Source organism: Lates calcarifer, linkage group LG24 (genome assembly GCF_001640805.2).
Source record: "Lates calcarifer isolate ASB-BC8 linkage group LG24, TLL_Latcal_v3, whole genome shotgun sequence".
NCBI classification, from domain to species: domain Eukaryota; kingdom Metazoa; phylum Chordata; class Actinopteri; family Centropomidae; genus Lates; species Lates calcarifer.
This window is the reverse complement of record NC_066856.1, coordinates 8771887-8797762: the sequence shown is the minus strand read 5'-3', so window position 1 is coordinate 8797762 and position 25876 is coordinate 8771887. Positions and strand designations below refer to the sequence as shown.

The following is a 25876-nucleotide window of genomic DNA, read 5'->3' as shown; positions in this document are numbered from 1 at the left end:
TATTTCTTTTGCTTGTTTAGAAACAACATATACAAATTGAGTATGAAAGTTCATCTTTAATGTTGGAAACATGGTAAAAAATGAATTTACCTCACTGGTGAAAGTGTCCAAAATAATCAAGATACATGTTGAAAAATGTGGTTGGTGGCAGTATGTGACCTGAAGAGGTTTTAAATCTACAGCAGAGGAAAATCTTGATGTTCTAGCAGTGGTTGAAAGACCACTGCTGATATCACAAGGGGGTTTAACATCAAGTACTGAGAAAAGAGCTGCTACCTTCCCTACACATAACCGTTAGCTGCCAATACTGCTAAAACTTAAATTTGCATTCTCAGTGGAAACAACTTCCACTGAATTTTCAACATGCATAACGAGTTACTGTAAAGTACGCATGCTTCAGTCAAATGAGGCCTGTATTGAAGACACACACATGCCACAATGAGCCTTTTATATTCTTGAACACTGAAAATCCAATCAGACACCCATCTGAAGACCCCTGTGGTCTTACCCCACTCTAACCCTTATGGCCAGCTGTGTTCTTAATGAGTTGGCACAGACCAAACTCCCCCTGTATGAGGGGGAACCTGGACCTTCTGTCAGTGGGGTTGCATCATGTGTCTGCTTCTTGGTGGGTGTCCACTCATTGTCTGTATGTGCATGATTCTGGGACTCTGTACACTTGAGCGAGCACGGTTGTGTGTCTGTGCTTGTTTAAACATGTCTATATCCGTGTTTGAATATGCCACTGCGTGTGTGCTTCTAGTCCTATTTATTAACTTCTTTTTGTGTGTGTGTGTGTGTGTGTGTGTGTGTGTGTGTGTGCGTGTACGTGCGCTTTTTGATCAGTTGCAGTGTGTTGTATATTTACTCAGCACACCTGTGAGATGGCCTTCTGAATGGTAATGAGAGGGACTTTATACATGAGAGTCCTATGCAGATTAGCCAGTGATAACAAGACGCATAATTAATCACATGCATATTTAGAAGGCTGGAAGTAATGATTTCCCTCTGGGGTCGGGAAGAAGGACCAGAATATGAAACAAAAATTAGGAATATCAGTGTATTTCTCATATGTTTGACTGCTGCATATAGTAGCAGTGCACCCTTATTCATCGATTTGTGCATTTGTTTTCACTATTATAATTTGTATCTGTGAAGGATTTTCAACTCAGCTTGCTCAGGGAAGCCCAGATCAGCACTGTGCCACTCTCGGGTGACACCAAGATTCTTTAGAAGTCCATTGAAATGATCCCCCACACTTGGGTTCAAAGCGTTTCTGTGATGAAAAATGTATGATCTTTATATAAAGAAAGAGTTTTGGGCTGTCAGCCATTACATCCTTGCTGGCCCAAAGGACGCTTTTCACTTGCATTCAGAGCTTGTTTTAACTCTTGCTTTAAAGAATAAAAATTTGCAGTGATTCATGTTGTTTTGATCCGAGAGCGTGAATTTGGGATGAGTAGATTAGTAGTTATTGAGCAAACTTTTTTCTGGTTGTTGTACTCCAGGGGAGTGTGCAGGATGAGATGAAATACCCATGGCCCGAGTTAATTATATCATGTGTTCACTTTTTTATGTTAGCTGATCAATAATTTATAATGTTGTGAAAATAGACCAGACATAGTACACGTGTATGCTCACAGATCTGAGCTTGGGCTTGTGATGAGAGGATACAGTTTTTGTCATTGAATTTTGGCTGATTTTTTTTTTCAAAGTTTGTTTGAGTTTCTATTATTTATATTTTCTCCAAAACTGTACACTGTTGTGATGTTTCAGACAGAATCGACCAAATAAGATTACATTTTTTTATTCCATTCAGCTCCCTTGTACCGGAGTGGTGGTAGAAGTTTAGCAGAAGATATCTCAAAACCTCTTGAAAATACATGCCTAGATACCAGTAGGGATAAGAGGGAAAAATATGTTTTTGTTGTCTCTTTGAATTGACCCTTTTAGACACAAAGGCCAGGCAGGGACACCAGAGTGCCAACTGTACTCTGAATGTGAAACCTTGGAGCACCTGGGTCGATGCCCCATGGTACCAGGAGAAAGGAGATACTGCTGGCAGCACAGTCACCTCCTGAAGGTCATTGCAGAAGCAATCTGCTTAGAATCCTCTACAGGCAATTTGTATAGATAAGCTCACTTGAGGCATACACATTTGACATACAATTAAATCAGGGATTTTAAAGGACAGTAAGACAGATTTGGGAACTAGAGAGCGAGATGCTTGCCAATAGAATAGAAACTAACATTAGGAGACATTAAGTAACCTACTTTTGCTTATCAAATACATTTGGAGTTTCTCTTGATGCCCTGTAGGACTGCTCCTATAAATTACTACACCACACACAAAGTTTCGTTTCTGACTTTTGTGTGAATTCTACATCTTAAAAACAGAGGAGCAAGCAGCAGATGCCCCAACAGATTTTGCATGTTTTTTTTATCATATGACGCTGACTATAGCTGTCTGGGAGCTATAATTGTACTTATAAAATAATAATTTTGAACTTTAGATTTTACTGTTGTCAAGGTAAATATATAAAACTGTTGAGATATAGATTTTTTTACCACCCACCACAGCAGTAGAGGTTGAATGCATAGGCAGAGCAAACTCTTCAACCTCAATGTCTCAGAGGCATTGGAGAAAACCTGTGGATGGCTGTGGCTCAAGAGAGTCTTTGTTCAGACTGTTGTCTAATGAAAGAACTGCACTGTGGTAATGATGCTAAAGGAGGGGAGTGTACTGCTAAATAATGAAGTGACTGCAGGGTAGGTAAGGTAACAATGTAGGAGGGGAACATACTGTCTCTTTATAATAAAGAAACAGCTGTGTGCTGTGGATGTCATGTATAATAATGTGAATGAAATGGGGTGATGAGTGCGTTGGGTCGAGAGACAGATGGACTTCTAAGTTGGCATGAACCAGGAATCTGTAAAAATGCTCCCACTCACATACCCAGCTTTAGTAATTTACACTCTCGTTTCCTCCTGTTATTTCCTTTTCCACTCTGTTCTTCCCCTTTACCATCCAATTTACTCTTCATTCCCATCCTGTCTTTCTCTCTCTCTGCTATTTCCTCCTCTCATTATTAGATGCTCTGACAGCTGAGCTACTTATCACCTTCTGTATGTCACTTTAATTTTCAATCACAAGAGGTAAAATCCCTCCCTAGGTAACTGTCACTGAATACTATTATTGCATGTGTGCACATATGTTGTCATGCTGTTGCCTGTGTCTGCGTTTCCATATGTGCTTGAGCTTGCATTCAAGCATATGTGTAGATTTTAAGAGTTTTCAAAGTTTTCTTAATGACATCATTTCCCATGAAAGATTAAAATTCATGTTAATATGTCACATCCACACACCATCATTCACACAACTACTCCAATTATATGTGATAAGTAGACAGTGATGTCTCCAGAATATTTCCTGGTTTGTGTCATTTAGCCTTGGGAAGAAACAGTGTGTAAAGTGAGAAGACAGAAACACACAGATGACAGCACTAATTTAAAAAAGTACATGCAGTCTCTTTGTCTTTGTGTATGGTGAGCAATACTTGTTTTTATGCCTCTGTGCCAGCAACAGCCATGGCCAAGGATTGTTATGTTTTTGGGTTGTCTTTCTGTCTGTACATCCTATTCGTGTGAATGCAGTATCTCAGTAACACCTCCAGATTTGGTAGAAACCTTCACTTGGATGCAGTGATGAACTGATTTGATGTTTGGTGGTTAAAGGTCAAGGGTCACTGTGACTGCAGAAAGCACGTTTTTGGCCATAATTCAAGAATTTACATGCTAATTAACTGCAGCTGGACTGGTTGGCAGAAGCATACAACTGTGAGGTGCTAATTCTAGTTTAGGCCAGTGTGGTCAACACAGTCATGACATACTCATCACTCTGCCACTCTGATTCTCTTTTGTTTCATAGAAATGTTATCTTTACTGAGGTTTTCCAGTTGCTTCAATGTTAAACTGCTGTCAGCCAAACTCGAGTCTTCCTGCAAATGTTTCACAATAAAAGCCTGCCACAAAGAAGGAACAGTATTAAATAAATGACTGGTTCTAAATGCAATCGAGCTAGATAAATCATAACCATTCACTGTATATGCATACAGGGATTGAAGTTGCCAACTTTTTAGCTGCTGAGTCGAATTCTGATAATCCTACAGAGTGTACAGCAAGCAGAATGGTCTGGTTAGGTGAAATGTCAGGAGGGTTTGATAGAAATGGAGACAAATGGAGAGGTGACAGGGAAATAGTGGCTGAGTGAGAAAAAAAATGCAAGGAGAGAAAAGAAGGATTTGGGGAAAGAAGTGAGAACAGGATGAAAAAGAGGTTGTGATGTGATGACATACAGTATAAGAAGGAGAGAAAGAGACTTGGTGGCAGGCATCTCCTTCATTTGATGTTTGAGGATGCTGACACGCAGCACAAAATGGAGGATTATGGAAACTGTTGGGAAGAGTGTAGGAGATTTTAGCTCAGACTTGTATGCATGCACACGCACACACAATCTCAGCTGTAATGTAGTCAATTTGCAATAAAGCATTTCTTTTTTCATAAGAAGTTCTTGTTCCCCAATTCCCTCATTTATTCCTCCTCCTCTGTGCTCATTACTTTTATTGTTCCAATTATTTGATATCGGATTACAGAAGATATCATGGCGAAGGTGTTTGCACAGCAGACAAGCTGGAAGAGATTCAGTTTCTTTCTCTAGGACACTTCACCATGGCAGGTGCTTACTAATGTGGATGGGTAAAAATCCTGATGTATTTTGTAGTTTCAATTTCTTCCATTATTTACTATATCCAGTCTCTGCTCAGACTTTAGACAAACGTCTGACCTACCATCATAGTATAAACCTGTTGTATGTTTGTTTCAATGGGTAAATTCATGCTACCCAACTTGAGTTATTTTATCAGAGGAATATTGTGACTTCTAGCTCTCTCAATCATGATATTTGTCTCTTTAAAATGAGAGATATTTGAAAATGACCGTCTTTGCAGTGTCAATAATAATAACTAACTAAAATTCTATGAAGATACCTGTACCTTCCCTGCACTGTCATACTGACAGTTTGCTATACATATGGCAGTCTTGCCCTGACCAGGCGTCCACCTTCTTTCAAATGAGACAATTGAGACAAATGAGACGATTACTTGTGGTCAAGGATGGTTTCTCTTTGATGCTGCTCATCTTGCCTTGGTCTCCCTGCGGCAGCAGTTTTCTTGTGGCCCATGACATCTGCCTAGACATGCTTCAGGGCCTCTGTTTCTGGCTCCACTGAATCTGCTGTGGTTTGGAGCTGTTCTCTGGCCCTCCCCCCCACAATGTCAACCTGGAGGTGGGAGGTGAGGCGCTCTGCACTCTTCTATTGATGGCTGCCTCTGCAATAGAAGTGATTTTTTAAAAATGCAAATCATAGTTCAGAATGGATAGAATTAAGTGCAGTTTTAATTAGCAGCACAGTAGTCTGCTTGTTGGCTTGGCAACTGATGGCCCTGGGAATGTGTATCTTTGTGACTTTGTAACTGTCAAACTTTTAAACCTCCATTCAATAATTTTAGTTTCACAAATTCCTTATTCTTATTATACTGTTTTCTTTAAACTTAATTCTTCCTTCTTTGTTCATTTAGCTCTCTTGATCTGCTGCTGTGCTGCAATCTCGTACATTTTCATCAGAAATCTTCCTTTGTTTGTTCAAATTGTCCTTATTCTAAATGTCAGGCAGTGCATCTGTTCCTTGTTTGGACCAAATAATACGCCGACCATCTGTGGGAGCCTTTCTGGTGTTTGTTTTCAGCTTTATCCACCTGCATAGCCATAAGATTTATAACTGTAAATGCAAAACATGACATGTATTTGGGGCCTTAAAGTTCACATTACAGCCCTCAATTAGATGTAAAAATGAACCACATACAGTGTGTGATAGTTTTAATGGCAGGTTGAAATAGGCAAAAAAGCTCAATCGTTTCAGGTCTTTCAGGCACTCCCCATGTGCTTCTACTGTATGCATATGAAAAGTTTAAAGTACAGTTCATTACTGTTTTACTATATAAGGCGTAAAAGATCAAATAAGTATCGCCAATCAATAAGTTAATTAAGTGTCATGTTAAATATGGTCCTTATTTTTTTTCAATATACATTGCAGTTTCTAAAGTTGCACTTTAAATATTCATATTCATTCAATGCATAAGCAATGGTATGCTCAGACTAAGACCATTTTCTCTCATATCCTTTACTGTAGAAGCTCAAACTGGGTTACAGATACCAAAGATTATGCAAAATAAGGTTGAGCTCTTTGCACTCTTGATTGGCCATGCCCGGGTACATAAACCTAGACCAAGCTCTTGTTGGCCAGGCTCCGACTGTTGATTGGTGTTGCCTGCAGTAACACTTTAAGACCCCTGCCAATTTATTTGCATTAAGTAGCCCTAACCTCTGCTTTTCCCTGCTCATTTTCTTTGCTGTTGTGCATTCCATTGCCCTTGCTCTACCCTGCAGAAAATAAGTGGCACTGGACCGCCCACAGCAAATAACCACTGTAATATTAATCTGACATAAAGGGATGTCATTGAGTCTCCAGCCTTGAAAGCAGGAGAGGAGTCACCCACTGGAAACCACTGACATGCTCAGCTCTAGCACAGCAACCTTCAGATCACACTGTGCTTATGTACGTGTGTGTGTGTGGGTGTGTGCATGTGTGAATGCTCAGCCACATTAATGCCTACGGGAATGCCTTGCGCTCTCTCTAGCATTATAGATTTATTTACACTGATTATAATGTTTAGCAGTGTTTGGCATCAAATGTCACAGAGCTGGAGATCCATTCAGCTTGGCAAGCCTCACACACACTGATATTGAAGTCATTATGTATTGTAGTTGGGATGTTAATGACCTTTATTATTTTCTGCATTTTTCATCCTTGTTTACTCACCATGAGAAACAACCCATGAAGGTCGCTGTGTTCCTTAACCGTACCTACACATTCTTACTTTTTTCTTCTTTTTTTCTTACTTTCTTGTGTCTGGTCCTCCTGATGCACAGGCTTCAGGAGGACCAGACACAAGCATCAATAGGAGCATAAAGATATAATGATATTCACTGTTTGGAAGTTTTCACCTCACATTATCCCTTGACATGATGAGAAACAGAGCTGTCATGCTGAGGTTGGATTTTGGGGAAAGGTAGCGGGTGTGGATGCATGAGAAGAGACAGTGGATCCTGTGTCTGTAGGCCTTAATAATCCTGTGGCTCAAAAACATGGATCTATGTATACTACTTAGTCTGAATCTGTCCAAGTTCAGTAACTTTTTTTTGGTGAGTTGGACTTTTATATTCTCAAATATTGTAAAAGCCAGAACCTGTTAGAAGGTTCAGTCTTGGCTTATTTTTTATTTTCTCCTTTTTTCTTTGCCTTTATGGATATTACTTTTGTAGAACTGTTCAGTGCATTTACATTAGTGATATGAAGTGCACTTTTGAGAGATAAAACTTTCCTTGGCGGTCATTAAATGGATTTGTTTAAACCATAAACCTTCAGGTACAAAAGAACTCAAGCTAAACAGCAATAATGAAAATTATAAAAAAGAAGATGACTGACTGTTTTATCAAGCACATTGTGCTCAGTTTAAACAGCCGACACATTAAATCTGTTGCCTCTGGCTTTTGAGGACAGCTGTTTTCCATAACTTTTATGTTCTGTGTATGTTTAAAGTGAAAATTACATTTTTGAAGTCATGACAGTGTTATGATCTTTGACAGCTGCTGTTTCCCAGGGCTTGACACCAGAAGACAAAGGTAGTTATTTTTGATGTCACATTTATTATATATTCAAATGATGTTCTATCACAGTGCTATTTAAAGATGTTGCAATATCTGTCACAGTGAGGGCAAAGGCAGAAAAGACAGGACCCAAAATGCAGACAAACAAGACTAACTTCAGTCCAGAAATGTATTTAACCAAACAAAGAAGAGCCAGAAAATCCAGAAAATAAAGTCCAAGGAAAAAACAATGGGAAAACACTGGAGACACAGGAACAGGAGGAGCATGAGGAGGGTGACACAATGTAACATAAGGCAATACTATGGCCACTCAGGAAGGGACAGATGAGACAATATACAAAGGGACTAAACAAATTGGACCCAGGTGAGACAGAAAACCGTAAGTAGGAAGTAAAACCACAAACGACACGCCAGGAAACCATTACCAAAATAAAACAGGAAGTAAAAACACAACACACCAGGACAAGTGACTACAAAATAAAACATGAAATACAAGGGTAAGAAACATGAGGGAAAGGAATACCAAAATAAAACCAGAAACGCAGGAGAAATAAATACCAAAAATAACACGAACCTAAACACCAGAAACTCAAGGAGAAAATACTAAATAACAGAAACAAAGAAACTAAGATTCATGTAGCAGGTGGGCCGTGACAGTCCTCAAGATCGGATACCAGACGGACCAACAAGTAAAAATCAAAGCCCTCATGGATGATCATGGTTATGAAGGTCAGTTAGACAATACGTCTTCCACCTGTGACTGACAGAACTACTATCCTGCATGTGTGTCAGTTCGTGTTATGTTTGCCGTGCAGAGAGTGGGGAACCAGAGACCTCCTGCGGATGGCCCGGGGTCTGAAGAGCCACGGAACAGGAAACCTCAGGCGGACAGCCCGGGGGCAGGAGACACCGGAGACTGAACCCACGGGCGGGGCTGGAAACGCTGACAGATGCTGGGGCGAAGGCAGAGAGGCGGCAGCAACGACATAGGCGAATCCCATCCAAGGGCCGACCAAGATGGTGACGGCGCTGAAGGCGAGTACCCTCAGGTGGCCTGGCAGGAGGGCGAAGGCAGCTGCAAAGGCAAAGACACAGGAGAGTCCCTTCAGGAGGCTGCTGCCGACGAAGCAGAGCCGCTGACTGGAAACCAGGGGCTGCAGTCGGCCTAGGGTATGGGGTTACTGAACAGCGGAAACTGGAGCTAGTCACTGGAACCCTGGAGATGGGGCTTGGATTCGCTGCCCCCAGGACCTGCGTCTCTTCCAAGAGGTGTCTAGGAGAGGTGGCATGGCGGGTCACCTGGTTGCCCCCCACCCACCCACACACACGCACACACGCACACACACACGCACACACACACACACACACACCAATCTAAACTATGTGTTTTGGAGCCTTTTCAGCTATACCGACATTATGCTATCCTGGGTTATCTGTAACTCAAGAACGTTCTATTTTAGCATTACCATACCATAAGGCCACTACATGAATCAGACTTTATGCTTTGTCTTTAAACACTTGTTCTCCATTATGCCTCTCAGCTGGCAGCCATCTATTATGTTCCTTAAGGAAGTAAATTGAGGTCAAAAGCTATTGCTATTTAAATTCCTTCAAGTGTGCATTTGGAGGACTTTTAAATCACCACAAAACTTTGGTCCAACAAGTAAAATCAAAGCCCTTATGGATGATCATGATTATGAAGGTCAGCTGGACAATAGATCTCCACCTGTGACTGAAAGAACTACTATCCTGTATAGTGTTTGTGTTAGGTTTGCCGTGCAGAGAACCTCCTTAGTCATTGCCTTGTGACTCAGCCCTCTCCAATCTTACAGCTTAATATTAAAAAGCCTTCATCTTGCAGTAACACAGGCTGAGTTATGGCTTCTGGCACAGTGTGAGTGTGATTGTGTGCATTAAAACCTGCTTCATCATGATGTTTTTGGCTTAGCGTGGATCATAATGAACAACAAATTTGAATAGCTGTCATCCGCAAACGAATGCTTCCTTGCAAACTGTGCATGTGTGTGTGTAGGGGTGAGCGTGACTGTATCTTTTCTTTTAAGTGGTTGTGTTTCGTATTCGTGGGCGTGCACTGTGTGCGTGTGCACAGGTTTCATTATGCTCTTGTTTGTGTTTCACAGTGTGTTAAGTTTCCTTTTTTGTAGGGGAATGCAGATATATATGTGTGTGAGTGTGTGTTATGCATGTGACAAAGAGTGAGAGAAACTTCCGTGGACCGTGAACAATGGCTGTCAGCCCACTGATGACAGAAAGGCTGAGGAGGCATTCCTCTGTAAGGTTTCTATTCAGCTTGATATGCAAATAAGCTGCTAGTACTCCACAACACTGGTTCCACCCCTGTTCTTTATGACTCCAGCATCATCAGGCTCATACATCCATGTGCTAACAAGCATCAAACCCTCATGCACACATACAGCACACACCCAAACTGAAACAAGCAGTCAGGCACATTAGAGCTGAGATATTGTGTATACAATTCAGTAGAGTCTGAGATTCAGTTACTGTAATATCAAGATGTATTGGATGTTGTCTTTTCCATCTTGTCTTTGGAGCTGTAATCATTAAGACTTCAGTCCTGGTTGATTTGTTTTTATGACCCAGGTCACATCATTCTGCCTCATAGGACACTGAATAATCGGGGCAAATAAGGCTAGAGTGGCTACTGTGTGGCATGGTGGCAGATAATGAATGTGCCTGGCAATTTCCAAGTTTTACAATGACATTGCCAAATTGAATTAATACGGCAGAAGATGACTGTGTGTCTGTTTCCATGGGTTCAGAGGATTCATCCCATCATGTTTTAATAAAGATGACTAATACTGAACTTATGATCAGTGTTTGGCATCTACTTAAGTCACCCATGTTAAGGCAGCACTCAGAACCCAATGCACAATCATGGAAGATACACACAGCTTAGGTTTGATATGAAAAGGATTATAACTTAAAGGCTGTGTTACAAAACAACCTGGGCCACTATTTGTCATCATATTCACATTGTAAGTTGACAGCAAAAGCCATCTGAGGAATTGCAGATATTCAGTTTGTTTTTTTTCCTCACCACTTCACAGACTTCTCGTCCATCTTGGCTTGAAAGTTGAGTTTCAAAGTTCATTCTTGACTTCTGAAAAGCAGAGTTCAAAATAGTTTTTCAGTCATATCACATTACCATCATCAGCAAAGTGTATTTCATCCATATTCCCTAAAGCACTGTTAATGATATTTGACTTTCCCAGTGTTACCACTAAGGATTTTATCTATAAATGGGATTCTATTTCTATACAATATCATATCTCTATAGAATAGAATAGAATAGGCTTTATTGTCATTGTACAGTAGAGTACAATGAAATTGTGGGTGCTCCCCGCAACAAACAGTCCACTGTAAATGATACACATAGATTATAGATCATAGATCATGATATACATAGATTTTATCCATATTGCTCACCCCTAATACATACAATCTGACACATGCAGAAACACACAAATGTGTATATATGTTTGAGTCTATGCATTTCCATCTATACATTAATGTTCCCACATGCATTTTCTTTTCCTTGCACTGTCTGTCTTTCTTTAGTCCTTTCTAATATCACACTTAATACACAGATGAAGCCCCACTCACACACACCAAATGCAGTGTTTAAAATGTCATCAGAATGGTTAAGGACCTTGAAATGATTCACTGGATGGGGTTTATTAACTAATTCTCCCAGTGACGCACAAAGACACACACACAGGGACATACAGATGGGTGACAAATTAGTGGAAAAACCAACATAAAGTGTCATAGTAAGGTGCTGTTCCACCTTGAGCCTCCAAAACAGCTTCATTGTGTCCTTGTCACAGATTCTCCAAGTCTCTGAACTCTACTGGAGAAATTAAGAATGTTCAACCAAATGATTTTCTCTCACTTGGTGTTTTGGTGGAGAGTGCTGTCTAACACATTATTCCAAAATCTCCCATTGGTGTTTCAGTTGGGTTGAGATCTGGAGACTTTGAAGACCATTGAGAATTTCAAGCCAACTGTTTTGAAAGTGTTCACTTGGAACATGTAGAAATACTATTATACACATTCTCTCCACAAACTCCTCCGTAACTTAGCCATGAACATTTTCAGATTGAAATATTTTCATACTGGGGTCAAGAAGAAAGGCACAACACAAAGCTAACATATCACTAATTTCCATTCTCATTAAACCATTCAGATGACCTTCCCTCCCTGTATAGAGGCATCTACATTTGATGATGGAACCTATTTATTCAGATTCTTCCTTAAATTTGTCACCCATCTTTACATGTTTCAGAGCATCAGCGCCCATGAACACACACATTAACACATATACTAGTGCAACATGACACATACAGACAGACACACAAATCCAACATGGACAGGTGCTGAGTTTATTTAAAACAACAGCAACAAAAAAACAAATGTGAAAACACAGATGGATTTCGGCGACAAAGTCTCTCAGAAAGCCCAAGCAATTGAGGAATCTTAATTAAAAGTAAACTTTGGCTAAGATTAGAAAGCTTGCCCTCACTGTTAATGAGAGCATGTTGTTTATGAGATGTAAGCCTTCACAAACACGCCAGCATGCAAATGAGACAGTGTTTGGATAAGACTTCACTACATGTTCCATATTTTTAGTTACATTCCAAACATGAAGAATTACTGGGAGCATACATATGCAGTATTTTGACATTTTAGACATGCAGAATGAGCAGTACTCACTGTTGGAGCAGAATAGGTTACAGAAAAGTTCATTTGTTAACATCTTAAAGCACCTTCAGCTCTTGATTGGTACTTGTCTGTAACTGCCCCTGACCTATGGCCTTCCTGTGAAAGCAGTGATGGAAATAATTCTAGACAGCCTTCTGGGTAGCCTCTTTGCTTTAAGAGGAAAGCATGCTCTGTGATGACTTTTCTAATGCATACAGCACTCTATTGACTAAAGCAGCAGGAAATTTCCTTGTGTTGAAGTTTTAAGTGAGGTTTTGCACTGTGATGTCTGATTCAAACACACAATAGCCTTATTAGAAAAATAGGCGAGTCATTTGGATCCTATTTTGGAGATGTGAAACAGCAGGGGAAATACATTTTGATGCAAACTCAGAAACAATAAATCTAAGAGTATGTTGACAGGACCGCCTCTAAAGTTTTACTCTGCTGCTGAGATGAAGCGTTGCAGCTTAAGCCTTAAGCAGCGTGTGCAGCCTGAGAGTTCAGTATTCAGGAAGCATTCTGAATATAGGAAAGGATTGTTTTCAAAGGAGGGCAAAGCAATGCACTTTATCTTGTAGTCAAACAGATAGATGTGTCTGACAAACTTGGTTCAGTGAGGTCTTACCCAGTGTCCCTGCCAGAGGCAGACATCTCTACTGTAAGATCTCTCGTTTTCCTTCTGTTTCTTGAGATGCAAACACGCACCCTGACCTTCCATTCTTTTCATATCTCTTTTCTTCTTTCCCTGCCTATGTTTTCCTGCTTGTACACTCGCCTAGTGTTTTTGTCTCATTCTTTCAGAGTTTCAGTCCAAAGAAATTAATCTATTCCCCCTTTATCTCTCTGTCTTGCTTTTTCTTTCATATCCCCTTTCTACACATGTTCTTCTCTCTCCTTTCCTCTGCTACACCTTTCTACATAATGCCGCCTCTCTCTGCCCTTCTACCCCCCACTTTCCCTCTCCTAACTCTCTCTTTCCTCTCACACCTTCCCTCTCTCCCTCACTCCTGCTCACCAAGGTCTTAGAGAGGGGAAATGAAAAGTGTATGTATTCTATGGCAGTGCAGTGTGGCAGCAGGAGGGAAAACTGCTGTTTTATGGTTTTATTTATGGATCTGTAGATTTCTGATGCTGTGCATATCACACATGGGGGCAGAGGGGGAATGAAGAGCAGCCTGATGTGAACTGCTGCTAGTACCCCCAGTGGAGCTGCTGACAAGCAAGGAGGCAGAGGAGGTGTGCACACATGCACACACATGCCACAGATTTTAGACCAAATATGTATTAGCTACGATCCCACTGTGCACACACATGCACGCCCATATACACTATGCAAACACATATACTCAAGTATTCACAACAGGATATTAATATCCACAAACTCCATCAATTTATCTACTCAAAACCCTCCATCAAGCAAAACACACGAACAATTATTTATCCCCACAATCACCCTCTAATATCAAAATGCATAATTTGCTCTCCAGTCTGTTTGCACTTTTGTCTCTCGACTGACTGATACCACATTCCCAGCAGAGACGAGTTTTCTTATCTGAAGGTCAACTTAAGCCAGAGCAGTATTTGTCACCTCACACTCAAACCCAGCAGTGCCATCATAAACATTTAATGGCAGCAGCTATCATTGCGCTGCAGATGGTGCTAACGCTGCTTGTGCATGCTTTGGCTCATGTCATGGCCAATAAATGGCCTTAAATATAAGCAGAAAGTCAGGTAGCGAAAATGGACATTGCTGTATCGACATCATAGGCTGATTTCTTATACAGAATATGGCCATATTTTAACTTATAACCACAACTAAAATTTGAAGTACTCGTATATTTTATATCAATTGTGTGATCATTGTTCACTCTCCAAAGGATTTAAATCAGCTGTACAAACAAAACTCTAAGAGGCTGTCATGTAGTTTTGCAGTCTTTCATTTTGAATGTTTCAACCAGTAAACCTAAAAAGTTGTTCCAAAAAGAGAGAAAGTACAAATCAGGATTTCTTTGTGGCCTGTCAGAGTGAGATATAACGTAATCATGAATAATGGAAGTTGTGCATTAAGTGGAGCTTTTGCCTCATCTATCTCCAAACTACAGACAACTGTGAGCTTATAATTCATTCATTTCAGGGTTTTGAAAGATGAATAGTTTTTTAAAATGAAAACAGTATATTCTCCAAGACTGTTTGGTGCATCTAAGGAGGAACTCTGTCTTATTGTTCTTTACGGTTTCACCTTTAACAAGTATAGATTTTGTATTTATTGCCATGACATATTATATATAATGTCATTCCGAATGTGGTGAGAGAACTGCAGTATTGAGAGTGAAACACATACCTTCATCTCATTTTAGTCATTTAGACAGCTCAGTATTACACAAACATGATTAATAGAAAATGATTTTCCCTCTCGAACTGTGAAGTGCAGTGAAATCTGATAGCACGCTGGTCTAAAGGAGCGGAGGATCTACCCCCCTGACTGAATGAGTTCAATTTGCCTCAGTGACAAGTCGTGTTAACGGGGGACATGTGTTCCTCATTAAACACGCTGGGCCATAATGGGAAAAGAAAATGACCTGTTTTTGTTTGTTTTGGAGTACCTGGTATCACGGTGACTAGCTCAATGTTATTTTAAAGGTATCATGCATCACATTTTCCCTTTCAATTAAAGATTTCATTCTTCGTTACAAGTAATTACTAAAATTTGCATGATTCATCTGAATCATTCATGATAAAAGGGGCTGCCTTTTCCCGCCTTGATACCGATCAGTAACCTCATTAAAAAAAAAAAACAGTAACTATGATTTCCCTCTAGCTAAGAATGATGTTGACAGAGGAATGAGTGAAATTTAGAGCATTTCTAAAAGATGCCACATGTAAAGAAATGCAAATAATTGAAATAAAGATTCACAGATCTGTATCATTTCTAAGTTTATGGGAAATGTGGATTTTTTTAAAATATTGATATATCAGAAGCTTTAGATTACAGCGTGTCACAGATCATTTTACATTAATGTTTCAGTGTTAAAAAGTGCTTGATGCAGGACCTTTGACATGTCCTCCAAGAGCCTGTTTACAAAAACTGTGGGGAGGCAAAAATAGAGCAGCAACAGTCCTCTCACCCTTTCAAAAATGGCCCCTAACATCCATAATTCCCCTCTCTACCTGTCCACTGCAGTGTGAGTGTCTGCAAGTCTCTCCTCTCCTCGCCCACCCTCTCTCCTGGGTAATTTGTTGTGTAAATACGGTCTACTTACAGCTGACGGGCCCTTTCGGCTGTAGCGCTGGAAATGCAATTACAGGCAGCAAACATCTCCATTGTTATCACTGGAGGGTGCGACGCTCATTTCGGTCCCCTCTCCAACGGGGGCCATTATTGATCGGTATCAGCTTTGAAGAGGGGATTACTAATGAAGCCATCTGAAAGCCTTTTGTGCTCAGTAAAGAGTTTGCACGCGCATATATGTGTGTGGGTGACTGAGTGTGTGCGCATGTTTGTAAATGGATGTGTGTATGAGAGACAATCAGAGATAATGTGTGTTAGTAAATGTAGGTGCTATTGAGCATGGATCCTTATGCTTTTATTGTAGCGCTCTGCTGCCTCTGGTGGCAGTTCTTATTACACCAGCCATCAGTTTTCCCCCCTGAATATATCTGTTTTCCTCTAACTTGTAATATAATCACATTATACTGAGGGATAAATCCTTTGATAATTTTATGGCAGTGATATAAATAGCTCTGGAAGGTTTTAGGGACCTAATGTGTTGTAGAACATATTTTAATTGGTGTCCTCTTAAAAAACTGTTTTTTGTTTTTGTTTTTTCCAGTTATAGTGTTAACTATCATTACTGAGTTGTTGTTGCATTCCATTGTCTCTTACAGGACTGTAGCCCTATTTCAAACTTGCACAAGGCCCCCGAAATCTTAAGTATTTCTCTAAACATTGAATATTAATGGTTAAATAAGCAAATTAAGGTTTAGAAAAACATTTTACTCATTATTTGTTAACAGTTTAACACTCAAAAATTCAGTTAATCTGTTTCATGCATGAATTTGCACTTAAATTAATCCAAAAGAGCTGCTATCAGTCATTCATTGTGTGCAATTTCAATTTTCAAAATGTGCAATACCTGTATTTAGTTCATTTTCTGTCTCTATGTATAAAGTCCTGTGTATATTGCTCTTCTGCTAATATTTTTTATTACATTGTCATGTTTATACTGTTCTTATTTTTTATAGCATTATCTTATTTTTATCTTGTCTTTTACTCATTTATGTCTTTTTCTATCTTCTATCTATCTATCAATCACTTAAGCTGCTGCAACAATTTAAATTTCGGGAATAATAAAGGATTATTTTATCTGATCTTAATTTGATTGCCAATTTGAGCAAATAAGCCCAAAACTATTATCACATTTTGATTCAAATATTGCTAGATTTTTATTGGTGACATCATTTTTTTCTAACTGAGACCAGCCCAGAAAAACAGAAATGAGTTATGTACAATAACCATGGTTATGGCTGTATGATCCACTATGACCACATTGCTTTTAATAAGAAGCTGATTGAGAGAGCAGGTTTTCAGTGCTTTTGAAATTAACATTGTGTTTTTATGAGAATTCATACAGAAGTCCTTGCTTACCTTTACATTTACCTATGATGACTTTTTGATCCTCCTAAAGAGACTAATAGAAGTCTCACATCTCACAGAATACTACAATATATGCCTCACCTTCTCTCCTTGCACTGCAACAATCAGACATTATTATCATACACCCACAACACTGTGACTGTGGTTCTCTGCTCACTAAATTATTAAATACCTTAACTTCACACACAACTTGTTTTCTTTCACGTTCTAAGTCAAACTGGTCTAATACCATGCTTATTTGGCAGTCTTTGAAGCAGCATAGGCTTTTTTTTTTTGGTCTCTGTTTGATGTGTGTGCAGGCACCTGTGGACAAATGATTCGCCTCATTCTCTCCTGCTTTGTTCCTTTGTGTTCATTTACGCCTTGTGATTTCACCAATAACATTTTTGCATATTCATGAAATTATTATTTTCTTCATGTTTCTTCACGAGAGGATATTGAAACAGTGCAATTATCAGGTGTTGGATTGGGTTAATAGTGTGCAATACACTGTATGATGTTTGAGGCGTAGCATTTGCTAAAGAAGGTTGTATGATTAATTGGTCTCTTTATTCTTCACAAGAGAACAGCATTTGTACTACTTTGAAATTAGCCATACAAAGAAAATAGCTCTATGTCTGAAGGACTATACTTTATTCTCTGGTTGCCACACTGAAAACTACAGTACAGATGGAATACTTTCATAAATAGTCAGACCTAAAATTCATGTTGCCTTGGCACCTAACTTTCTGACACTGAGGGAAAGTCGTCCTTTTAAATATCCCCCAGGCTTGCAGCTTAATGATTTATTTAGACTTTTGAGATCTGACTAACAGTTTATGAAAAGTGACTCAACTGTGTGTGTCTGTAGGAGAAAAAATGATAAGTTACAATTGTATTCTTTGTCTTATAGGTGAAATCTGTATTTTCTTTAAAGTATTGTTATTATGTCTATCTTAATGCTGGAATGTGGTGGAAAACTAAAAGTGATGCATTTATTGTGGCCAGGGGTGCTCACTGCTACCGAGATATATTGATATGGTTTGTCCTGTGCCAATGCATTCTAACTTTGCCATGCATTCATGTTGCTGGCCAGTCAGTAAGATTTTAACTGCAAAGGAACAATAGTCAAATGAAACAACCTCACAAATGTGACACTAAATTCATGCTCTGTTATCTTCGCTGAAAAATGTGTGAGTTACATATCGGTGCCTTTTAAGGTCATCCATCCAGGAGCAATATATTCAGAAGAACAGATGGCAATGTCTTTCCCACAAATGATAATCGGGCAGAAATCATTGACAAGTAGAAACTAAACTTCACCCCCCCACCCCCACCCCCGTGCCACTCAGAGCACTAATCCTTCAACACGCTTTCAAACACAGCTCATTGCTCGCTAACACCGAACAGGCAAACCAGATAATTAGATCAAGACTAAAAATGGCTAAAAAAATCAAAGTCAAGTCAACGCTCAGGGACAGAGTGAAAAAGCTGCAGTGTTTTGGTTTATGAATGAGCAGAGACGCAAATAGGAGAAAGCCTTCCAAAAAAACAGTTTGAATCAAAGTCTAAAGTCACAGCAGAACTTTCTGGGCTCCTCCAAGAAGTGTCACTCAAAAAATATGAACACAATGAAAGCTGAATTTACAGATTTGCTGACCTGTAGGGTTAGAAATTTAGTAAGAATTACTTAGCTTTTTAATTTGCTGCAAATGGTGATGACAATGACAGATAATAGTGAATGAATAACAGAAAGCCCCAGGTGTACATCTCCTGCGGTGAGTTTGCCCTTTTCACATTATACACAATCGAACAGCTCCACTCTCAGGGTGCTTGTCAGCTCAGCTTGTTCAGAGCAAATGTTGCGTGAATAAATGTAACTGTTAATGGGAAACTGACACACAAATTGTTATTTTTCTGCCATTTGGGCCTGTTGAAGCACAGTCAATGGTTTGTTATTTTCTTTAAAGATTAATTATTTTGCATGACTAACTTCCTCACAAAAACTGTCACTGGGCACTTTATTAAGAACACCTGAACATCTGTTTATTCACGTAATCAGCCAATCGTGCACAAAATCATGCAGAAACATGTCAGGAGCCTCAGTTAATGTTCACAAACTTCAAACATCAGAAAGGGGAAAACATGTGATCTCAGCGGATTTGAAGGTAGCGCGATTGTTGGTGCCAGACAGGCAGGTGTGATTATTTCTAAAACTGCTGATCCCCTGGGATTTTCATGCAGAGGAGTCTCTAGAGTTTGATTTGAATGGAGCACAAAAAAATCCAGTGAGCAGCAGTTCTGCAAACAGAAATGCCTTGTTGTCAAGAGAGGTCAGAGGAGAATGGCCAGACAGAAAGGCTACAGTACCACTCTTTAAACACCAAATGCGAACACTCAAAAGCTCGAAAACATTTTTGGTTGCTATCTTGCCACATACGGCAATACATTTTCTAACTCCAACCACCAGATGCAAACCATGAAAGGCTTGAAAACGCTAGCACAAATTGTCCAGCTGATTAGCTCATGCCGACAGTCATCGACTCAGTAATTAGAAGATCACCAGTTTGATTCTTATGTACACCAATACATTTTCTAAGTCCAATACCAGATGCAAACCCTGAAAGGCTCGAAAACTATATAGTAAATTGTCCAGCTGATTAACTGATAACTATATTACACTACTACTCTAATACTGAACTAAGAGTTATGAGCAAGGGGTCATGAAACAGAAAAAAGAACAGCTGAAATTTTACTAAACATCAACTACTTTTTTTAAAGTTACAAGAGTAACAATATTAAGACCACATGCTCCACCCTCAGTGACATCGGAGTGAAGGCTCTGGAAAAAAGGATGCCCACCCCAGCACTGAGTGTGATGCTATGGCTTGAAAAAAAACCTCCCCTGCCCACTCCAGTCTGCCTCAATGTTGCTATTACTGTGTGTCTCCTGTAAAAAATAAAACATCCAGCTGTTTAAGTCTAGCTGTCTCATACAGTACAGCCTGTCTCCTTTCCTCTCTGGCCCCATTTATATTTAAACTCCCCTATTCCTCATCAACAGTTTAACCATGAAAACAGATAAATATTCAACATTACAGCTGAACCAGAACATTTTCCAAACATTAGAGGAGTGTCTCAGAAAATGGGCTGTTTACTGTCACATATGACAAGAAAAGCATCACATCTTTCAATAACAATAATTATTTGAGAAAAATTAACTAAAATGATCATCTTAAATTTTAGATTTTAGCGTTTTGAACTAATGCGACTGGACAAACCACAAAGACTGCAATTATTTTTGACAGTGTCAACAGGGAGGCAAGAGAGATAACGGAGTTGTGAAGACGCCAACCTTGTCTGCAATGTTTCTGCTATACAAATTTTGTATATTGAGTTTTAATCAGCTTGTGTCTGTCTCTACCGGCTCTCTGTGTGCCTGTCAGTCTCCTGTCATTCCCCTTCAGTGTATCAGCATTTGAAAAATCACCACAGGCAGCAGTGTGATCAGTGTAAAGTTACTGCAAAGAAGGCAAGCGAACATAGTGCTACTGTTTGTTTTGTGAGAATTGTTCTATGGTTCATTTTGTGTATGTTCTGTACCATTTTTTGTATGACTAACTACACTTTGGATTCATATATTTTCATTCTCATCCTAGGGTTAATACATAGAGCAGTTAATATTTCAATGATCTCTTCAATGGTAATGCTCCATCACATGTTTTACTGGCTTACTTTACTTACTTGGCTTTCAAAATTATATCGGGAAGAGATAAGGCTAATGCTGACTCTCGATTCTAATGCTTAAGGTCGCCACAAATTCTAATGCTAACACCCACGTGTAAAACAACCAGGTAGAGACGCAAAAGTTTACTAAAAGCACACTGTGTTACCATCTGTCCCGGTTGGGGTTCACAACTCATGTCAGGGACGCCACACACTCGTTGCTAATGCTAACGCTCACCGATAACATTAACTGTTTGTCTTACCTTCGCTTGTGTTCAGCATCCAGCCTCGCTTGTGTTGTACAAAAAAGCAGCTCCAGAGTTTGTTTAAGTATCCAGACTTCCTCGGTAAGGACATTTTCTCAAGTACTGACAAACAGAAGCAGCGGTTCAAGTGCTGGTCTTAGTCTGTTTTCCTGATTTCGTTTCCCTCCGCGCTCCTCCCAGAAAGCAAAGGCCAATGGCGAGACACGTCGCGACCAATGACGACATACGTCAGCTAACATTGGCAGTTCAGTTCTAGTTATTAGAGTGGTACAATAGGAGATTCTCAGCATGGATTTGCAGCTGACATGTCTGCAGAAATTATTTGATACAATAATGTCAGTATAGACCAGAAGCTTACAGGAATGTTTCCAAAAAATATTTCCAAAAGCTCCCAGTGAATGTATGTACAGAAAGATTACGGTCAATAACGATATGTGAAGTTATCCAGAGGTTTATATTCATCAGTTTATATCTTATAAAACAGAATGATACTTTCAACAACATGGTTATAAAACTACATGTTTGTGAGTTCCTTGAGTTCCCCCCATATACAGTCTATGGTTCCTCCTCAAGAATCTGATCAGTGACTGATAATACTGAACTTCCTGGTTTGACCACTTGAGGTCAGTGTTGGCCAAGTGTCCTTTCAGCCTGAATGGTTCAGTTCAATCAGTTCACTGGCAGTTCAACTTTTAGAACATACCAGGTTGTTATAATCAGCCATGTAAGAAGTAAAGGATACCGAAATGATCTGTTACCACCACTTCATTTGCATTTCAAATATGTTAAACTGACAGTGAACTGGTTATGTCCCCTGGTGTGAAGACAGCATGGACATAGCACAGAGAGAAAGTTCTATATGAAACTGGAGCAAATATTTCACCAGCCACCAATATGGTCTAACCTTTAAAGCATCAGGACAGTCTTGAATGTGAAAATATCCAGGGCTAGATATGTCAGCTCTGGTAAATTACATATCTGTGCTCATGTGGTAGAAAAATATGTCTAAAAATTGTACCTTTATTTAAAACTTTCTGCTTCTAAAGGTTGCCTCCCTGTAGAGTTATTTCTCCTCCATTGTTCTCCTTGTCATTATAAAAGATCCCAAATGTAACTTGTGAGTGGTCACCTTTTCTGTGAGTGTCAGCTGAAGCATTCTCTTTTTTTAGAGGATTTCTTAGCACTTCAGTAACCACGGAGTGGGAGTATGCTTGGTGGCCTTAGCATAATTGCCTTTGTGAGTGCGTGTGGTTTTGGCTGTGAACCCTGTGTGGCCCTCAGACTGCCTCGCTAGGTCCAAATTTCTGTCTTAAGACACAAAGCAAAGTCATGTGGACTACCTCGCCTCAGTTACTGCAGGAGTACAAACTGATCCAGACCACATCCTCTCTGCTAAGGCCTTCACACAACTGCATTATGAATAGCCAAACAAAAGAAAGTACACGCTGGAAACTTATTTATCTACTTCTGTGCACTGAATAATTTAACGTGACTATTTAAAGTAGCCATTAATGTGACATGAACAGCACTATTAATCAATGGACCCTCGTTATTGCTGCATTAACTACATTATATCCCTCTTCTCCATCCAGATAATGAGGTCCTGCAGTTTGGGAAGCTGGTGAGCACCTCCAACACCTATGAACCTGTTGAACCTGGACACCCCAAGAATCCTGTAACTGTGATCACAGACCAGCCACTACTTTGGAGCATGGGCATTCATAAGAATGGGGATTAACACAGGAGATTGTTCTTAGTATTTCACTAATCAGAACATCAAACTCAAACCCAGCTTCTTTCCTATGTTCTGTATAGCATATAGTAAAAAAGGAAAAAGCTGAAAACACTCTTACAAGTGACCAAAAATCTCACTTTTAAGTGTTTTTTATGAGTATTATGTGATAGAATGACTTGGTTAGCCTGGAACACAGAAAAATTCAAAACTGACCACAAGACCTGGTATTATCTTTAGTTTTAATGCTATAGTCGCCATCCTTGTCAAGGATGTTTGTCTATTTTTACTGTATTCTTATAAAATGCCTTATATTTGTTTACTGCACATGTTTAAATTCAAAACCACACAGAGCTATAATCCCTACTTATAAATATGCACCTTATATGAAGCCTTACTCCATTACAACATCTGGTTTATTTCATTAAACATTGTGATATCAGGTATTCTTAAGGACTGAGATGACAGCATATTACAGACAAGAAGCATCACCATACCCTCATTACATCTTCCTTTAAAAGTCTGCATGTATCAGCTTTGTATGACAGCCTACAGTATGTGCCTTTGACATTCTCCTGGTTCCACTGTCCTTGTTATCAGTAATATCTGTTAATTAAAATGGAATGATGAATAAAAAAATATTTGTGCCTTTTGATGAGTTTATTATTGTACTTATGACAGTCAGAAAAGGGTAAAAACCACATACTGGACAAATTAACCTGTGGATTTCAATTTGTTTTATTTACACAGCGAAATATAAATGTTGTGCACAGAATGTAAAAATGCCATCCCTTCAGACCCAATCACATCAGCCCAGCAAACACTTTACAGCACCATCTCCCATCCCTAGCTATTGAAGTTTGTTTTTTCTTGACCAGGATTTAACCACCACTAGAAGAAAAAACAAGAGAGGCAGTGTTAGTGACTGAAATCTATCAAAATGTGTCCACATTTTCACTGTAATATTCAGTTTTGAATGACCAAGCAACTACAATACAATTCCAATGCTACTTAAGAAAGCCACTCCTAAAAATGCAATGAGTTTGTCCATCAGTACCACTTACAGAGACCTAGCATCATGATACCTTAATTTTAATTCAAGAACAGACAATCAAACTTCTTTGTTTTGAAATAACGTAATAATATTTGAGTGGTATTGTCTATTGTGCACAAAAATGTAATATTTTCTGTAAGACTGAAACCTAACTATGTATCTACCATGCAATGGTGAATTACTTTATCGCTGTGTTAATGCCTATTAAGTAATGGTGAATAACTTGCGATGTCTGGTCCATGGTCCATGGATGAATTATTGCTATTTTGATATTATTATATTATACAACATCAACAATCTGTCTTATGCAAAAGATCCTACTATATTTCCTATTTCCTATTATATTTATGCTATAGCATATTTGTGGAAACTCACAATAATTTGGTCTTTATGAAATTGCTTTGGTTTTTGGCTAATAAAAGAAAACTAACATTTACTGTAGTTTGTTCTGTAAAGCATTATTGCAAGGATTTAAACAATACACAAAATTCAAGGCTCAAAAAACACTGACACTTGGAGCCATGGTTTTGGTATGTTTTCATTAGTTATAAAAACTAAGGACATTCAAACAGGATCTAAATAATACGAGAGCCTCTTGCAGCCCTGGCAAATAAGTGGTATTTTAAATATGATATACACTGGCTGTAATACCTCTCAGTGAATTCCTGCATGTCCAATTCAACTGTTATTTAAATATCTTTGTGGTGTGACAGTTAAAAGCTGATCAGGGAGTCTGACCATTAACATGGTCAACAATTAGAAACACCCTCTCTCTTTGATGAGTCATCACTGATATCAGTGGGACAGTGGGATTAAAAAAAAAAAAAAAAAAATTAGATTGCACCGTCTGGACAGAGCAAGGACACAAATAATATCAAATCAAGACACATCACTTATCTTGGGCCACCTCCTCACTGCTCCTCTAGTATTATGTATCACAATTCACTCTTGTTTTTTTTTTGTTTGTTTGTTTAAATCACAGAAATTGTATGATACAATTTACATTATAAATAATGTATGTGTTACTGCCACTTACACAATGATGTTGTTGATGGGGATGTGGATGAGTTTGACAAAGAAACCGATGAAACCCATGATGGCAAACCCAATTGCTGTGGCCATGGCAATCTTCTGGAATTCTGAGGGGGGCAGATATAATCAAGGTTAAAATACAACAAAATATAAATGAAGTTACAGAAAGTTACTCATCGGTGCTCTTTGGATCCCACACATAATAGTCGAGCAGCTCAGGCTTGAAAGAGGGTACTGTAGGCTGAACTGAAGGTTTAGCACAACCGAGTCTGAAGCAGACGGGGAAAAAAAGTAGAAATGTACCTTTTCTGTCGGGTTTGGTGCATCTTTTTACGAGCCTGATTGAATCCTTGACGAATTGCCGGCTGGGCTCAACGAACTGCATTACCTGATCCATGGTTTAGGCTGCAGACAGAATTTTAAAAAGACAGTGTTAAAGCTTGGACCGCTTTCGGTGCTGACGTTGACTTCAGCTGCCGGAGCCTTTCATGACTCCCACGACGTTATGATCGTTAATATGGCGTACATATTCTGCTTTACCAGTCAAATTCTAATCAATATACCAAAAGAAATAAGTCTTTAACATTAGGAAAACCGGATTTGAAGTTAGTTTTATTAACTAGCACTCCGCCTTGCCAGCTATCGTAAGAAAAGCTATCAGCTCGACCGTAACGTTAGCTGTAAATACAACAAATACAAGTCAGGGGTCTCACATCAGTTAATGGGTTAAACTACTGTGAAAATACAGTAATATTTAATCGAAAAGCACTTGGCTTACCTGTTTCCGAGGTCGTGTTTGACGAAAGGACAGTCGGAAGAGTGAAAGCCACGTATGTTTTAAGCAGCTAGTTAGTCGAGAAGAGCTGACGTAGACTTTAAACACGCATGCGCAACATGCGCAT

The 25876-nt window shown here is 39.2% G+C and overlaps 2 protein-coding genes and 1 long non-coding RNA gene across 16 annotated transcripts in view; 1 reads left to right on the top strand and 2 right to left on the bottom strand.

The window, feature by feature from the left end:
* Positions 1-23541, top strand: part of tpk1 (thiamin pyrophosphokinase 1) — a 61844-nt gene extending 38303 nt beyond the window's left edge. For 10 of the 14 annotated variants that reach the window (XM_018702010.2, XM_018702014.2, XM_018702022.2 and 7 more), the window contains 2 exons: positions 7765-7800; positions 22749-23541. In XM_018702010.2, the coding sequence (XP_018557526.1) occupies positions 7765-7800; positions 22749-22894 (182 nt within the window). In that variant the 3' untranslated portion in view covers positions 22895-23541. Of the gene's footprint in view, positions 1-7764; positions 7801-8600; positions 8742-22748 lie in introns of those variants that run through there. The other 4 variants (XM_018702023.2, XM_018702018.2, XM_018702019.2 and 1 more) reach the window with 2 other exon arrangements.
* Positions 7805-22721, bottom strand: LOC108900788 (uncharacterized). Its single transcript, XR_001963797.2, has 3 exons — positions 21154-22721; positions 10865-10927; positions 7805-8860 (listed from the first exon to the last, which is right to left on the bottom strand). It is a non-coding gene; the product is annotated as an uncharacterized LOC108900788 (long non-coding RNA).
* A 69-nt stretch (positions 23542-23610) lies between the features above and the next one.
* On the bottom strand, positions 23611-25874 carry sec61g (SEC61 translocon subunit gamma). Its single transcript, XM_018702024.2, has 4 exons — positions 25753-25874; positions 25278-25379; positions 24979-25081; positions 23611-23779 (listed from the first exon to the last, which is right to left on the bottom strand). The coding sequence occupies exons 2-4, from the start codon at positions 25369-25371 to the stop codon at positions 23770-23772; spliced, it is 207 nt and encodes a 68-aa protein (XP_018557540.1). The 5' UTR covers positions 25372-25379; positions 25753-25874; the 3' UTR covers positions 23611-23769.
* Between the last annotated feature and the right edge of the window lie 2 nt (positions 25875-25876).